We start from the raw sequence: 17,540 nt of genomic DNA, 5'->3' as shown, positions 1-17,540 counted from the left end.
TGGCCCGTTTTCGCACACGATTCGTGCATGTCGGCGTTGCGCGTGCGTTTTTTTTTTCACGCTCGTGTCGACGATTTTGTGCTCGCGGTGGCTTCTTCGCGTGGCAGTGGGAGGAGCCTGACGACTTGCACCAATGGGAAGACGCGCACCTAATGGCGGGAGATCCGAAACGCTCCGACAAAGCGGCTGGCCGCGCCAGAGGTGTTTAGGCCTACCACCGCGATGTTTTTTAATGGGCACTTTCACAAGCGACGTAAATGGCAGTTTATATTCCTCTTTTTGCCCATATTATCAGCTCTTTTCTTGCGTGAGCATCCTCACTTGTGCCTCGTGCGGCATTTCAGCGAGCAGTAGAAGCGGTCGCTGGAGCTGCCTGCACTACTTCACGGCCAGGGCCGACGCCATGTTGCCGCCTCTTGCCACGCCGCACACCATACCAGTTGTAACCAGGCCGGCGTCGCCGCGCCTGTGGCGTGCACTGCATGTTTTCGTGAGAAGAAATCGCTCCATGCGGTTCACGCTTTATGACGTTGTGCAGATAAGCCACCGCTCTTTCCCTTTCCGAACAAGCGAGCCGCATGAAGCCGAAGATTTCCACCACCAGAATGCTGCGCTGATAAGCAGCCGCCTTTGGTATCGTGAACACAAGGTGGGGTCCCACTGGCGTTCTTATCACGTTCCGCACCATCTGTTCATAGACGCTAAAAATGCAACCCACGATCCTCCAAGACACAAACACAACAAAAGTTAAAGCTGTGCTTGCTGTTTGTAAGACCGCGCTTGCAATGTGTAAAGGCCCAAGCACATGCACGCGTAAAATCGACATACTCACGCAACAACGTACGCCTGCGGCGACATACGTTGCTGCCTTTACGTTGACCGATGACATCGGAGAGGGTGAGTAACCACATATCAGCGCAACGCGCGCGTAAACCAATGTGCCACACAGTGTGGCTCGACTACCCCGCCGGACTCAGCTTTGTGGCGACCAGTTCAACTACATTTTAACGCAGATAAAACAAATTATGCCTATTCTCACAAAAGTACATATATTTAATACAGAAACAACTAAAACAGTTCTTGGAACATTAAAAAACGTTAAGGATTAGTATGCATACTTGGCAGGCACAAAACCCTCCGCTACATTTGGCGTAAACTGCCTTGCTCCCATAGTTGCTCGTTGCTTCGCGTGTTTTGTCTGGTTGTTTGGTCTTCGTATTTTACACTTCGTTTTATTGCATAAAAAAAAAAAATGCGAGCGAAGAGGATGGTGAGTGACCTGAGTGTTGTGGGTGCTGCTGCTGTTTGTGTTTCTTTCAGTGCAGTTTGAGACATGTTTGAGCTTATTTATCAATTCGCTGTCTTGTTATGCGACCTGACTGCCATATAACATCACCACCGGAGGTCTACGTCAAGACTGTGCGCCCGAAAGTTTGCGGCGATGTCTGGCAGGCTCTGACTTGGGCGTAACAAGCGCGTAACAATGCATTCAGCATACGCCGGAGTATGCCGGTTCCTTACGCGCTTATGCCGGTTTACATCGTTGCGCAAGTACGTCGGTTTTACACGTGCATGTGGTTGGGCCTTAAGACCCTGCAGCAGTGGCTGATGTGAAAAAAAAATATGATATAAAGACCAGGCCTTTGCTTTTAAGTGCCGTGCATTTGAGTGATGATAAATATATATATTACTTCAGAGGTCTGTTGCGATGTGGTTGGATTCGCGCATGTTTTAGTTATAGTGCGGATTTTTGCGGCTCCCGCGACATACGTTATAGGCGGTCTACACTGTATAATGGTGGGGACTGCAGTGTTTGGGCTAACCACAACGTGAAATACAAAAAATAAAACAGCGCAAGAAATTTCACTTTTATAACTTGCTGGTTGAGGACTGTGCACAGACAGAGTGGACGGGCAAAGCATTCAGTGTCACAGCCGGACTCGACCTTCCTTCTCCCGTGCTCCCCTTACGGCCTTCGCACGCCGCAAGTTGGGGGTGGTGCTGCTAGGCCACTATTGCTCCGCCGCCGCCAAGCGCTTTCACAGGCGCAGAGTGTGCGCCGCAGTACGGTTACAGCCACATGTGTGACAATTTGTGACGCAGAAAGTGCATAGCTGCACATCCTCCGATGAATATGCACTATTGTCCGGTAAGCTGCCGGCATCTAATCTAGTAACGTTGGCCAGTGCTCATAGAGGCGAAAAATAATGGTGTCGCCATGAAAAGATGTCCTGAAGATCGACTGCATTGTGGACAAATGGCTTCGTGTTCTGCAGGTTCAATTCAAGGACCTAAAATCGCTACATTCACATAGCGAGCGCCTTATGGTAGTGCTGTTGCCTTCAAACAAGCTTGCATTATTTCATCACTTGAAGCCTCATTGTTGAACTGCTATCCACTCAACAATCGGATTTACGATTTATCAAGGAGGATTGCCAAGCTGTATATAAATATCCTTACCAATTTTTCCGAGAAATGAACTGGAAAAACTTGCACAGCAGGGATAGGAACACAGCTCACAAGGAATATATTTTTTTTAATCTGTAAACGACAGATGGGATCATTATACTTGCAGCAAACTGGGCTAGTCTGCCTTTGTATTTTTTCTACCCTGTTTAATTTTTAAGGACTGGCGTTTCATACCTAGTTTCCTGATGGACTGTATTGTGCAGATTAGGGCGGACTTCTGGGAAAGTTTGTATTGCATCGCAAGCCTACCATGCGGTCACAAAACGTAGGGCAGACAACGCGATGGTTGAACATGCGCTTGCGCGAGCACCTGCGGGACGGGAAGAATGCGAATGCATGCCTCTCTTTAATGAGACTAGGGATAGTAAAGCAGAAAAACCAGCTCGCAAGGGAAACCATTGGGACGTTTTAGATGGCTCACCTTGGTCATACTCGCATAAGTATGCTGTCATTGGGTTTATCGGCCAAATAAATGGCGTATCTTGCCTCTGAATAATTCCAAACGGCTGCACCCTGCTTTCTCTGCTTTGTTCTTTTTTTCTTTTTGTGTGTGTGGTACCAGGTGTCACACAGTTGTCGGTTGTTGCCTAGTTGCTATCCGTACTTAAGAACACGAGCTTTGATATTGCCATTTTGTTGCCTGACAGATGGTTATATACGCTGCGGAATCTAATTTTTCGCTGATGTGCGCATGTTTTGTGTAATATATGAGCATTTTTACGAATAAATGCTGACTGATTGATTATGGGGTTAAGTGCACCGACACTACACAGGCGATTAGGGGCACCGTAGTGGAAAGCTCCGGATTAATTTTGACCACCTGGGTATCTCAAACGTCCGCCGAAATCTCAAACACACAGGCGTTTTCGCTTTTCGCCTCCATCAGAAAAGCAGCCACCGTGGCTGGGAATCAAACCCGCATCCCTGAGCTACGAATAAATGCTAGTCAGAAGTAGCACTTGTCCCCGTCGTCCTTTTTAGTCCTTGGTGTACCGTAAAAACCCGCGTATAATACAAGGTTTTTTTCCAAATTTTACTATGTAAAATTTGTGCCTCGTATTATATGTGGATCCCAAAGTTTTCAGCTGAAAATTTGCACTTTTGGTTTCAGCGGGGGGTGCGCCATCTTGCGGTGGCGTTAGCTGGCTGCTCCTTCTCTCAGCTGGCGCCATTTTGATTATTTTGACCACGCGAAGGTTCTAGGCACGTTCACCGCAAGTCTATCACGATGTCGGGTGCATGAAAACAGTATTCGGCTGCAATTAAAAGAAAAGTTATTTTATGTGCCGAGACCATCAGGAATTACGCCACAGGACGGCAGTTCGGCGTCACCGAAGGCAGCATTCGTGGGTGGAGAAAGCAACTGGTGCTTGACTGGATAAAGTCTGTGTGGTGTCGGCGGCCTGGAACACTGTTGGGGATTCCCCTCAGTGCTCGTGTTGGACGCCTTTCGCTGCCACCTGGCAGATTTGGTGAAGAAGTTGTTGCGCGAACCCCGCACCGAATTCATTGTCATGCCAGGAGGAATGACATCCCAGCTGCAACCGCTAGACGTTTGCATCAACAAGCCTTTCAAAGACTGCATCAGGTCCTGCTACCAAGAGTGGATGAGGTCAGGAGACCCGTAAGTGACAGCTACCGAATGGCTGACGTGGATTTCTCCAGCGGTGCTTTGTGGCTGGATCGCGGATGCGTGGGCCAGCATCCCAGAGGAGCTCGTCAGTCGCTCTTTTAAGAAATGCGGCATCTCCAACGCCCTTGATGGCACTGAGGACCACTTTCTGTGGGAAGACATTTCCGACAAGGCGACTTCAGGAGACAGCAGCAGCGAATCTGACGATGACTGAACGGACGTCGGGGGACAGTGCCAGCGAAAACTGACAATGACTGAACGGTAACTGCAGTGCAAATAAATGTTTTCTGTGCTCTTTACCTCGCATTATATGCGGATGAAAACTTTTTTTCTGATTTTGCTGTCCCCGAATTACACCTCGTATTATACGCGGGTCCGTATTATACGTGGGTTTTTATGGTAATTTTTTGCGTTTGACACGTCTACATTAGGCAGTTCTTGTGGGGTGTGTTGCTTTTTTATTCAGGTATAGTCATACGGGATATGCTTCTTTACATAATTGTATAAAGATGCGCATAAAATAAAACTTTGTGTCACGGTGCGCCTCAAGTCAGGAATGTTGCAAGCAAATATAGTATATACGCGAACAACTTTTGCTCTGATCTTATTGTGTAAACAACTGCCTTGCGTATATATCGTTTATACCAGAACAAAAAAAATCTGGGCCATATCAGTTACACCAACTGCCCCGTTTCATGCGGAAATACCATTACGAAAGCTCACTGGTTATGTTGTCGACGCTCAAGCTGCCTTGCTCTTGCCTTGCGTGGAGACGCAGCGACGCGGAGCTTGCGGTGAGGTGGTGCTGCCCTCGTGCGGTCAGCCCCTCCAACTGCGTGTCAGAAAAAATCCCATGCGCCAAGCCGGTATCGCGAAGGCCATAAGGGGAGTGCGGGGGTTGAAGAGTCGAGTCCGGCCGTGGCAGTGTATAGGTGTATTCATAAATGGCAAGTCTCTCTTGCCATACGGTGCGTGCTGATAGTGCCGGTGAGAGGAGCAATCGCATGCTTGCTGAGGCGGTGGCGCCCTCTCTTGCGTTGAACCGGATTTAAGCAATTAAATGAGAGACAGACTGGCCGTAAGTTGTCTTCGTGTCACTTGCCGCAGCATGCGTCCTAGTGCAAGACGTTGGAAAACAAGTGCCCCAGTGTGTTCTTTTAGTACACCTTTTTCCCATGGAGATGAAACGTTCAGCGCAAGACGTTGGAAAGTGAGTGTTTCGGTGTTTTAGAACCGTGACTACATGAGATGACAGGAGACGCCGACAGCCCAAGCCCCTAAGGTGCTTCGCCCCTAAAAGCAAAATCTGGAGCTGGGGTCTCAATTTCAAATTGGTTATGCAATTTCACAACCGTAACGGTAAATTACAGTCGATTACAACATATCAGCACGAGCAGCGCATATTTTACCTTTTGCTATCGAGAAGATATAAAATGTATATTTAAAGGAGTACTGACACCAATTTTCGGCATTAATGTTATTGCACAGTTCGCTTACTTTGCTCAACAGAATGCCCTGGCTGAAATATGAGTGGTCTGCGACGCGAAGAATGTACTTTAATTAAATTGGATCTCATTTATCGCGCCGACGGAACAGCACGCAGAGCGGCACTCAGCAAATGGACATCAGCGTGACATCATCCCGTGGTAGCCAAAAGGAGCGACGCAGACACCACTCGTCAAAAACTCGTGACATCACTTCACACGTGCGGCCCCGCAAGCGGCGACTGGGCGCTGGCGCATTCACAAATGGCTGCACATAGCCAGAGCTACAGGCATTACCACTACCCATAAAGGCACTGTCGGCAAAAATAAAGTTCCACACACTGGAAAGGAAGCGATAATATAGCCCGGAATCGCAATAGAAGTCGCCATCAGGACTTTTATTGAAAGCGGTCATCGAATTTCCGCTGCAGTGGTAGGCCTAGCACCTTCAGGCAGCTCGTCCGTTCAGCTCCGGCGGCGGCGCGGTCGAAACAACACCGGCCTCCACAGTGTTTTGATGTCCGCACAAAGCGGTGAGGTCATGCCGGGATTCTGTCATAGGCGCCTTTCGGGCTGAAAGCACGGGAAATTGAAACGAACTATTTTGAGGCCGTTCAATGTAATTAATTATCATGCAATGAAGTATTCCAAGTGCTTTGTCAGGTTTGCCAGTCCATTAAGCATCAATAAAAGCAATAAAAATGGATCACAAAATTTTCGTGTTAGTACTCCTTTAAGAAACTGCACGCAACAGCAGCGATTCGTACTCCCCGATTCGATAAGGCGTATGAAGAGTTAGACACAACATGCAATTCTTGTCAACCTGCACAAACATATACACAAACTTCAGCAGGAGCCAGGGAACTAAGCGAAGGGGCGTAGTCGGCGATTCATAATGACAAATACTAAGGCAGGTCCTTGTGAAGGTGAGCTACTTCGTTTGCTGCACTTTGCAAAAGGTACGCACATTGGTGTATATGAATCAATGCAACATATATGCAATATAACGAAACGTAATAATTTTTGGTGAATTTTGCAACAGTATAACACTCACTGAAGTTTTCAGGTGTGTCAAACAGGGACAGCAGCAAATCACATGCCTCAAGGCAAGAACCGTAACGGCCGTAGAAGGACGTGTGATGCCAGTTATACGTGAAAATGACATATCATAAAAGTGCTGCGCCGCGACAAGTACTGACAAATACTGATACGTATTGTGGGATCCATCGACCCCCAAGGACGAGACTCGAGCGTCAAGGGGGGAGAGAAGTGACCATCAAGGTCTGTCTTTTACTGGAACGTCAGGGGCAAGTGGAGACGAAGAAGCAATGCGTGCGCTCGTGCACCCCTAGACATGACGATGCCAGAGCACAGGGGGATCGACCTCTGTCCTTTCAATACAATGGCTGGCCACACCAGGCCTATGGCAGTCGATGACGATGCGGCTGCGCCCCTTCAAAGAGATTCTACATCTTCCCGGCCGCCAAGGACGTGGAGCCAGCATGCTTCTAAAGGGTAGAGATGTTGAGCGGGCAGCCTGGTTCAATCGGGTAACGTTCACCAAAATCGAAGTCAATAACTGAAGGGTGAAGTACTGTGCACTAGCCTCCTCCGCTGTTTTCTGTGGCAGCCCGAGATGACTCTTTGCAAGGTTCGCACAGGTCCTTGAAAACCTTGAAAACCCTTGAATTTAGAAGTGTAAATTTCAAGGCCTAGAAATTCTTGGAATTTTTAAAAGGTCCTTGAAAACCCCTGATTTTTCTGGAGATAACCAATGGCCCTATCTTTTCACAAGAATTTCAAGTGTTTGTCGGGAATTTTAGGTGTTCAAAATGTAAAGAAATATTGTAACAATCAAGTTTCAGTGTATTGCGTGAAATTACGAGTTGTGGATTCTCATTATTACGAGGCAACATTGGGAGCAGCACTGCTCAATAGAATTCATGTCACGATACAATCCCGTGAAAGCCGGCTTCTGTTCTCTATCTTGCATGTTCCATCTAGTCTGTGGACGACCTTTCATTGCATGTTTGCTGTGCCTCATACGCTCCATCTGCGTTTGCTTTTACCTGCAAATGGTGGACGTGTACATAGTTCATCCTGCCTTGCAGCAACACTTGCTGAGTTAATTTTAGCTGATACTCTTGCTGAGACAGCAGGAGAGGCAGGTAATATTACCTAAGTTTTGAAATCAAACAGCCTCAGCAAAACACCAAGAAAAAAGAAAAACCTCTAAATATAAACTATGAAAAAAAAAAAAAAGCTGGGGGAGCATTCATGAACTTATAGCGCCTATCTAAATGTGCATTAATGTTCTTAGGTATTAGGCAACATCAAAATTTTGCATTTTGTTGAAAAAGTTATAAATAATCCCAGATGAAACATAAGATGGGGACCTTGAAAATGTGTATTCTGGTCCTTGAAAGTCCTTGAAAACCCTTGAATTTTTGCTTTTGAAGCCCGTACGAACCCTGTCTTTGGTTCCTGGAGCTCTCGATGCGAAGACATTCACGCAGGTTCTTCCCACCATGATGGGGACTGTAGCAGCGACTGGTCTCCTATTTGTTTTTTTTAGGGCGTCAGTCAGGTTCTCGCTTCTTGAATAACACTGCCTGTTATCCGGGGTCTTAACCAACAGGTCACATCTTCGCTCCTGTGCATCGAAGTTGTCGGATAGGTCGATGTCCTGCTTCCAAGGAAGAGCGTGTTCGTATCGTGCGTCTTCTGAGACTTGAACCCTCGTTTAAGCGCGTACTGGATCTTTACTGACTGTGGCCTCCGATTCTCCAAATCGTTCGAAGGCGAAAGGTACACCAGGCAGGCTCGCGTGTAAAACCACGACGTTCTTACAGTGGACTGTTTTCGGTGTAGTCTGAACACGTCCTCGAACTGTCCAGCCCCGTCGTGTTTCTACAGCTTTCATGCTGGGTCCAACTGTTTTTATGTTCCCTGTCACGATGTCTCAGTAGAAGTCGGAACCAATCAAAATCGATATGCCCTTGTCCTTTCCTGATCTGCACAGTACAGCTCTCGTGTCGATAGAGTGCAACTTTAAAGCATTTATGGTCTTCTGGTCTGGAACAGGAATCATCTGTTTGCAGATGGACGAAACCTCCAATGCTTCCACGCAGAGTGTCGTTAATCGCGTGGGGCCTTGCAGGTGTACTCTAACCTTCCTTAATGTTTCATTTGTCTTTTAGGGGCGAAGCTCCTTAAGTCATGGGTCTGTCCATCCCTTGTGTCTCGTGGTACGTGACCGCCGCATGCTTTCGGAGATGTCGTAAAGTGGGCCGCGTTGCACGCGCAAGAACCGGCTGCAACCGGCAGCGCAAACTCGGCACCGGGAGCGCGAGCTTGTCTGTGTTCGCCAACGGAGGCGCGAGCGCACGTGCACTGCGAGGGGGAGATCACGCAAGAGATCACGCCACGAACGCAGGCAGTCGTTCTCGGAGATCGAACGAGACGCAAGGACCTTTGCTCGTTTCCTCTCGTCTTGTTCGGGCACAAGTTCGCCCTAAATAAAAGTTCTTTCTTTACCGTTGTGTCCCATCCTACGTGACAAATTGTGGTGGAGGTGCGGGGTAGTCCTCGATGGCGCGGGGTCTTTCACCAGGTCTGGGCCTGGGAGCATTGACTCCGAAAATAAAAGTTGATTTGTACAATGTACGCACACAGTCTTACGTCTTTCTTAATGATGTAATGGGCGAACTTTCACGGGAGAGTTACGGTTACCGATGATCTCCCCCTCTCGAGCTTCGCCCCACTTATCATCATTCATTCCGTGGATAGGGCGTGATTTTTTTCCCTCCGAAGATTCCTAGGGTCAGGACCTCCTCACCGATGAACTCGCAGCCTAGCTTCCGGGAGATTTTGGTAGTGATGAACGTTCACTGACTACCACCGTCTAAAAGCACTCTGCACCTTTCAGCGCTACGGGTACCAGAAGACTGGACAGTCAGTGTCTGAAGGAGGACAACACATTCCGCCTGTCCGGAGGGAATTCGGACGGCGACGGAAGTCACTTGTCCATTTAGAAGACTTTCGAGGTTTTTGTTGCACATTGAGAGAACGTTCCTGTTCGACGCTGTTCCCTTGGTTCGTCATTCGCCTTAAACTTCGTTCTTGAAGGCGAGTTCAGTATAGCTGTTTCCAGACACTCAAGTTCGTCTCCAAAAAAGTTAATTAAGTCGTCGAACTGTTTCTTGTAGTCTGTGGGTTGGTGGTCACGCTCCACTCCAGTTGACGTTGAAGCATTAGACGACGTTTTTGAATGCCGGTGGTACCTTAGTACCAGGTCTCAAAGGAGTGCCCTAAGAAGGATCTCGCGTAGCATAGCACAATAAGTCTCTGGGCTCGTACCAAGTGCATTCAAGCTACTACAATGTATCTGCACGTTGTTGTAAAGCTTTCGTAGTTTCATTGCGTCAGGGGATGAGGAAACAGGTGGTATGTCAATCAGAGCTCGCAGGTGGTCTCGGGCAATAAGAGTCTGGTCACCGAACTGCTTCTGAAGTATCTCGATCGCGTCATTGTAGCATTGTTCGGTCATGGGCAGCCCAGAAACTGATGCAGCCGCGGAGCTGGTCAGAAGGCTACTCAGTAGTAAAATTTATCCGTCGCCCGCAGTTCAGAATTGTTGTGTACAGAGGGCTCGAAGAGACTCCAAAATCTGGCCCAGTTCCGACGATCTCCGTCATCAGTTCTATTGTTGGTAGCTTCGTTCTGGTGGTTGCGGGCTCACTATGAGGCGGTCTCATTACAGAAGGCAAAACGAGAGACTCACCAGCCTGCTGGTCTCGAGATCTGTAGCGAAGCTCCGCCATGATCTTCACCACCTTGTCATTGTACGAAGTCGCGTTGGAGGTCTCTTCCGTCACGAATTCTTCTGTGGTGTCCACAAAAATGTCCTCGTCCAGCTTCTGGATTGGTCGATACATGGCCCCGATCCTCTCCAATAATATCGCTGCGTCCATTGCTGTAGTCAGGGTGCCACTTCGGAGGCCGTCTTCTATCTCGGTCAAGACGGCTGAAAGCTTGTCCCGAAGGGCAGTTTGTCGCCGCAGCTTCCGTCCATCGAAATCATCCTTGGTCCTTGGAGGTAGGTCCGCCGGTCTCAAGCAGAAGCCGTCGAAGAAAGGCTGTCTGTCCTGCTTGTCAGTGTCGGCCTGGCAGGCACGAGTCCCGGGTCGTTTCGGCACCAAGTTGTGGGATCCGTCGACCCCCATGGACGAGACTCGAGCGTCAAGGGGGGGGAGAGAAGTGACCATCAAGTTCTGTCTTTTGCTGGAACGTCAGGGGGAAGGGGAGACGAAGAAGCAATGCGTGCGCTCGTGCACCCCTAGACATGACGATGATGCCAGAGCACAGGGAGATTGACCTCTGTTCTTTCAGTACAATGGCTGGCCACACCAGGCCTATGGCGGTCGATGACGATGCGGCTGCGACCCCTTCAAAGAGATTCTATGCGTATAATATGCCAAGGCCTTGAAAATTGGCTACTTCTTCCACAACACGTAATTCACACATCCAAACCGTTTTGCCATTCTGATACGGATTCCGTAAAAATCTATAATGCCTTTTCCAACGAGTGCGGGCACTCACAATTTGCACTTTAGAACAGCCATATATTGACAGCTGTAGCAAGCAAGCCAATTATGTACACCAGGGCCGTAGTCAGGAAATTTTTTCGGAGGGGGTTATGGGTTTTCGGAAGAGAGGATTTTGCCGAAAGGAACACTGAGTTTTGGCTTAAGCGTTGCCTGGAAAAAAAATTTGGAGAAGGTTCAAACCCCCAATTCCCCCTCCGGCTAAGTCCCTGACTACGACACTATACCGTGGTGCTTTGCAATGCTTCCATCGCAGCGCGCTGCGTTAGTAAAGTGCATTCGCTTTGTTGCGACGTTGCCAACACCAATTCCAACACAGAACGCTATAAGCCCGAAACATCATTCAGCGTTAGTGTGCACAGCAGTACCTCCATAAGTCGTGACATGAAAAAGTATCAGCATTATGGCGTCGGATGTCCATCCAAATCGTATTCCTAAATCAACACGCCACTCGAGAGGTAATTGCTTGGTGCTCCATAACAGGAGCGCCGTGATGACATATTCCTGAAGCTAAATGCAACCGCATCTTTAGCAGTGGCTGTGCGTACGAGTAAATAGTGCCAGAAGCAACCACCACAGCGAGTGGCTCCTGCCACGAATAGCCAACAGCGAGTACAAGCGTGCTCAACTTGGTAAGCTCCGCACATCGCTCGAGTACAGTAAAACCTCGTTACAAGAGACACTCAAGGGACCCGGGAAAAACGCCTCTTGTAACCAAGGTCTCTTGTATGCAATGTTGCTAATGTGGTGAACATGGAAACACGAACCAAACTGTTTTCATTGAAATGTCTCTTATAACCAAGTTTCTCTTGTAACAGTGTCTCTTGTAACGAGGTTTTACTGTAGCGCGAGGGAACTCGCCACTCGTGAGCTGCATGCGGGGCTTGTCATGTGAGTGGCTATCGGCGCTCAGCCCTCGCAAGTTGTGAGCAGGGCTCATGGCGGGCGGCGCTCGTGCTTGTGAGTGGTAAGCAGTGCTCGCCGCGAGTGGCGCTCGCACTCATGAGTGCTGGGCTGGGCTCGCCACGAGAGCCGCTTGCACTTGTGAGTGATGAGCGCGGCTCACCGCGAGTGGTACTCGCACTCACTTGTACTTGTAGGCCCGAAATGATGGTGAGGCTCACTTGCCACTCACAAGTGAGTGGTGAGGGGCGGGGGGGGGAACACACTCGTTAGTGAGCCTGCCGTCCTATGGCTAGGCCTATGATATCCATTTTTGGTTCTTATTATCAAATATTTATACATTTCATCGAAATAAAGAGTGTATTTTTTACAACATGGCTTGCTTTTAAAACATCCACTGAACAATCAGGATTTCCATTTGCCGAGAGAATACACTTGAAGTGTTAAAACTTGCCACAGATGCTGCTCCAGCATCGTAGCACAAAATAAAAACAAAAAGCACTGCTGCCTTTCATATGCAGCCACAGACACTGGAGCTTAGATCACAGCCAATCACTAAGCAGTGAAAAAAGTCGGTCTTTAATTTCAATCACAGGTTTTCTTTTTTTATATTCATATTTTTTTTTTTCCCTTTTTTCTTTTTCTGGTAATGTGGTCTATGGCTGCTTGGTTAGAGAGGAAGGTTTCTTAACTCGTTGAAGTTGTGTGTGCTTGGTATGCAAGTTTCGTTTTTGGTTTGCTTTTGGTCTTGTTTATGCAAAGTGCAGAAATCTTCATTTACTCAGAGTACTTTTACATTATTTGGATACAAAACAAAACTACTATGAGATTGTTGGTCTGTGGAAATCTATTCAAATGGTGTCTTTTACTGAGATCCTACTGCATTTAGGTCACCCCCCTCCTTTTATGCTGTAAACTCTGGAGATATGGTTTTCTTGCATAGCAGGGGTCCCAGTGAATATATGGCAAGAGAAATACCTAAAGGTACCAGTCACCTTTTTTCAAAGCTCAGTTATCTGCTGTAACCTTGTGCAGGCGTAAGCATACTCTTTTATATTGGAATATGGAGGCTATTGTTAGTCCTGTCATGAGCATAATTTACAGCACATGCTAATTCGTTTTGCTAAGTTGTGTACTTGAGTGAAGCAATCAACACTGCAATAAGCTGCATCATTCACTTCCACATTTTAGCATTGAGTGAATTCACAATGATATATAAATGTCTTCGTATGAAGAAAATTTCTTCGGAGTATACCTTTGACACCCCTTGAACAAAGGACTAGATTAAAATGGTGACTTTTATTTGGCAGAAATTGAAAGAAAGAAATTGACTGCGATTGTGATCTGTGCACGTGTGGCCTTTCACTCTGCATTTCGGTGTGAAGTCGGATGAAACCTAGGGGGGAATTGCAGCATGGTGGGTTTGCTCCTTCCCCTTGCAGCCGCCGCCGGTGGAGGGTGCCGGGAGCCAGGCGTCCTTTGTGAGCTCGGGGCCCCCGTACCTGTGGAACTTCTTTGTGCCCCAGATGGGCCCCCTGGCGTCCACCCCAGGCGTGCCCCCTCCGTCCCTGGTGTACCTGGGCACCCAGCCGGTGCCCGCCAGCCAGCAGCTGGAGAGCCTGCTGCGCCAGCAGTCGCTCGAGGGAGCCACGGCCAAGGTTGGGCCCGACATCTACCAGGCCCCCAACCCCCCGGCACCCCCACCGTCCTCCATGGCGCAGCCGCCCGCACGGCCCCCGTGGGTGCCGCCACCACAGCTGGTGGAGGTGAGCGACCCCAGCTGCACACGGCAACAGGCTGCCTGCCCCCACAGTTCTCCACTAGTAGTTCTTTAATCAAGCGATTCTCTGTTTAACTCTTTTGTTGCGGCGGAAAAACGGCCGATTTTTAGTGCTTCCACAAAACTATTTTTTTTTCCTCTTGAGCTACTGGACACATTTAGTGTTGCTGTGCATGAGCTTATAGAGTGCTCTTCCAAGGACATAACAGCAGTTTTGGGAAAGTACAATTATTTACAGTTTATTGGTCAAAAGAGCAGAAAAAAATGCTCAAAAAAGTGTGCACAAAACACAGATCAGTGATTTTAGTGAGCCTAAAAATATTTCAGGAATTCTAAGATATAAAAATTGTTCCTAGGTTCTTTGGCTATGACTCAATGTACAAATGAACACTGTACACCAAGTTTTGTGTTTTTGTGAGCCCGTCAACCTAGCATAACTGACGGCTGTGCCACTCCATGAAGGCACATAAGGGTAGATCTGTCTCTCTAAAATATGTACCCGAGCATACCTTTTTGTGTTCTCGCACAAAATCCTTATCACTTCAATGGTAAAAAACAAGAAAAAAAATCCAGCGCCCTTGAGAAGCGTCACGCATCATTCTGCAGTGCTAATCTGACAGGAGCGCCAGGTTATCTTGAAGGTGATAACGCGATACGACGCGGTGCATTTGGCAAAATATTCCTGCCGTACTTTGTCCAGACCCTAAACATCAAAGTAAAACTGCAGTCGTCAGATAGGAAGCTTGTTTTGTTTATAAATACAGCGCGTAGTCAAAAATGAACTTACCTGGCAGCACCTGTCGCATCTGAGGTATTTGAGTGGGCGCATCTTCATCAGGACTAAAATATAACAAATTTGCAGCGTTGGTTGAGTCATCACTGCTGCTGGGGTAACAAAAATCTGCAGCAGCAGCTGCCGAAGTCCCTGCCACAGCTGTTCGCATTTGTGGAGCGCGCCGTGAAGCAGACGCCATATTCGCACAACTTGCCGCTATCGCGGGTTCAAATTTCACTCTCGGCGCCATCTCCGCACGTTAAATGTCAACAAAACATACTAAAATCGAAAAGGAGTTGTCAATACACACGCCAAATGGCGTTAGTTGTCCACCAGGCGCCGTTTTTAGCTTTCGCGGGATATTTGAAATCATCGGAACTTCGTGTCTGATGACCTATGGCCCCCGTAAGGAAAGAGTTAAAAGCAGTCTGGAATCCAGTTATAAAACTTAAATCTAGGAACTCCAAAAAGTTTAACAAGGTATAATGGATGGTGTGCAGAGCCCCAGTTCACCCGCCGCAGTGGCTCAGTGGCTAAGGCGTTGCGCTGCTGAGCACGAGGTCGCGGGTTCGATTCCCGGCCGCGGCGGCCGCTTTTCTGATGGAGGCGAAAAGCAAAAACGCCCGTGTGTACGAAATTTCGGCGCACGTTAAAGATCCCCAGGTGGTCAAAATTAATCCGGAGCCCTCCACTACAGCGCGCCTCATCGCCTGCGTTGTGTCGGCGCGTTAAACCCTACAATCAATCACTAAGAGCCCCAGTTCATGTCAGTTCATGGCAAGAAACTTTGCCACAACCCATGCGCAATTGCTAGTTTCTCCACCCAGCACTTGCAGGCAAGTTGGCTTCACTGCACAAGAGATAACTTGCGCAGAAGAGCGAAACTGACAGTGACAGGCATACCTAGCACCAGTGTACGAGGAACCGCTTTGAGACTTAACAGCAAAGCGTTCCCTGGCAGCATTTTGCTGGGTTACAGTCCTCCTCCTTCAGAGGGTTGTCTCTTAATAGAACTCTTGCCAGTCCAGAAGGGATCCCAGCCCATTTTTCTTTGCGGACCATTGTTGTAACGCACTGGTTACGGCTGCAATGGGCTCGAGTGGTGATTATGAACTAACATGGAGGTAAAACTTTCAAGCTAGTTTCTATACATTGAATTTAGTGCATGCTTTCGTTTGGGAATGCAAAAAAACACCAGAAGGAGCCTGGCACCTTAGCAGGTGCATTGTTCGCAGTTCATTGTTATTTTTCATCTATGAAGTGTGAATTCCTGTGAGCATCATTTTTTTATTACTGAAGTAATGCCATTAAAATATTTGGGGATGATCATGGGACGACCTTTGAATGCATATTTCCATTGTTTTAGTCTGAACATGATAGGAAAGCAATGCACCAATATGTTTGTTGGCGAAGCAATACTTTCTGTGAGTGTGCGTGCATGTGTGCATACATGCTGCTTCTGTTGTGGGCTAATTTGTCATGAATTGTTCAGACAAATCCCGCTACAACGAAGTTGATGGAACGTGTGAAAAATTTTGTTGAAGCGGAAACTCGTTGAGATGAAATTTGCCCCAACACACCATTGGAAGCAAGAAAAATAGCCCCGTGTATTATCCTCGTCACTGACTGCGTGATGCAATGAGTGATGCATGATGCACAATTACGTCGGGTTTATTCGGAAAACAAATCTACCAATGGTGTTCTGTTAAGGGTTGAAGGGGGGTAGGTGAAGAGAGAGAGAGACTAAACATGTTTATTGTTTCTTATTAAAGAGTCCTTAGGGTGGCCTCCTCATTCCAGGAGTCCATTGGCACGGGCCGCGTCTTCTGCCCTCTCCACCAACTTGCGACGTCCAGCGCAAGTTGGTGGAGAGGGTAGGTGAAGAAATGCAGGCGCATAATGCTGTACAGCAAGCATATGCATATCTACCAAGCTGATTACTTGCAAACACAGTAATCCCTCGTTAACCCGAACTCTGATATCTTGAAATATCGGTTTTAAGTTGAAACTTTTTTTCGCCGTGCATATACCTCCCATAGGCGCCATGTCTTAGCCCCCCTTATCTTGAAACGTTTTTTGGGGGGACCACGGATATCTTCAAATGCTGACAGAGAGGACACAAGGCAAAAGTCTGCTACAGACAGCTGATAAAGCCTCCTGTCTAATGCTTAGCTCCCACCAGACGCCGAATGCTCGTGAACGGCAAATTTACGATGTTATGAGGCCGATGTCCCCGTTACCGAAATGGTGTCCAACGCCTAAATCGTCGAACAGAGCTGTGGACGATGCAGCTGGTCATGAGGACGAGGAGGACCCTCAAGAAATGCCTACGACATGAACAACAAGGATGCTGCGCCAGCTTCGCAACAAGTTAGATTGTAGCGGTGGCAACCAACAATTGATACGATGCATTAAGCCGCTCGAGAACGCTTTTCTGGGACCAGATGCGAACGCGAAACAGGCCAGCATCACACAGCTGTTTTTTCGGGGTTAATAAGCTTCGTTTTTCCTGTGAATTTTTTTGCCTTATTATAAAAGCTCCCCTGTGCAGCGAAACTTTTGTTACCAGCATTAGCTCTTATTTCAGTGACCTGGCCACATATTTTTAGAATTTCGCTTTTAACTCAAAACTCCGCTTATCTCGAAATTTTCGGCAGATTTTACGACTTTGACTTAACGAAGGATTACTATAGCTGCTAGGCCGTTGGAAGCCCCCCTCTCGCTTGAGGCAAGGGTGGCGCTTGTTATCTTATCCTCTGAGTGGGCACTGCGGCAACTGACCTTGGCTGACAAGAAGCACGCGCTTGCATTTATCACAACTGCGCGCTCGCGATCAGGAGGAGGAGGAAAAACTTTTAATCCAGAGCATGTCAGCGTGAAATGCGCTGGA

General features: G+C 47.9%; 1 protein-coding gene across 2 annotated transcripts in view; it reads left to right on the top strand.

Annotated features, from left to right (window-relative positions):
• Positions 1-17,540, top strand: part of LOC144154939 (nonsense-mediated mRNA decay factor SMG7-like) — an 81,957-nt gene that overhangs the window by 53,718 nt on the left and 10,699 nt on the right. For both annotated transcript variants that reach the window (XM_077686081.1, XM_077686083.1), the window contains exon 19: positions 13,538-13,861. In XM_077686081.1, the coding sequence (XP_077542207.1) occupies positions 13,538-13,861 (324 nt within the window). The remainder of the gene's footprint in view (positions 1-13,537; positions 13,862-17,540) is intronic.

Source organism: Haemaphysalis longicornis, unplaced genomic scaffold (genome assembly GCF_048455015.1).
Source record: "Haemaphysalis longicornis isolate Haplotype H1 unplaced genomic scaffold, Haemaphysalis longicornis Haplotype H1 scaffold_1, whole genome shotgun sequence".
NCBI lineage: Eukaryota > Metazoa > Arthropoda > Arachnida > Ixodida > Ixodidae > Haemaphysalis > Haemaphysalis longicornis.
This window is presented reverse-complemented; position numbering and strand designations above follow the sequence as displayed.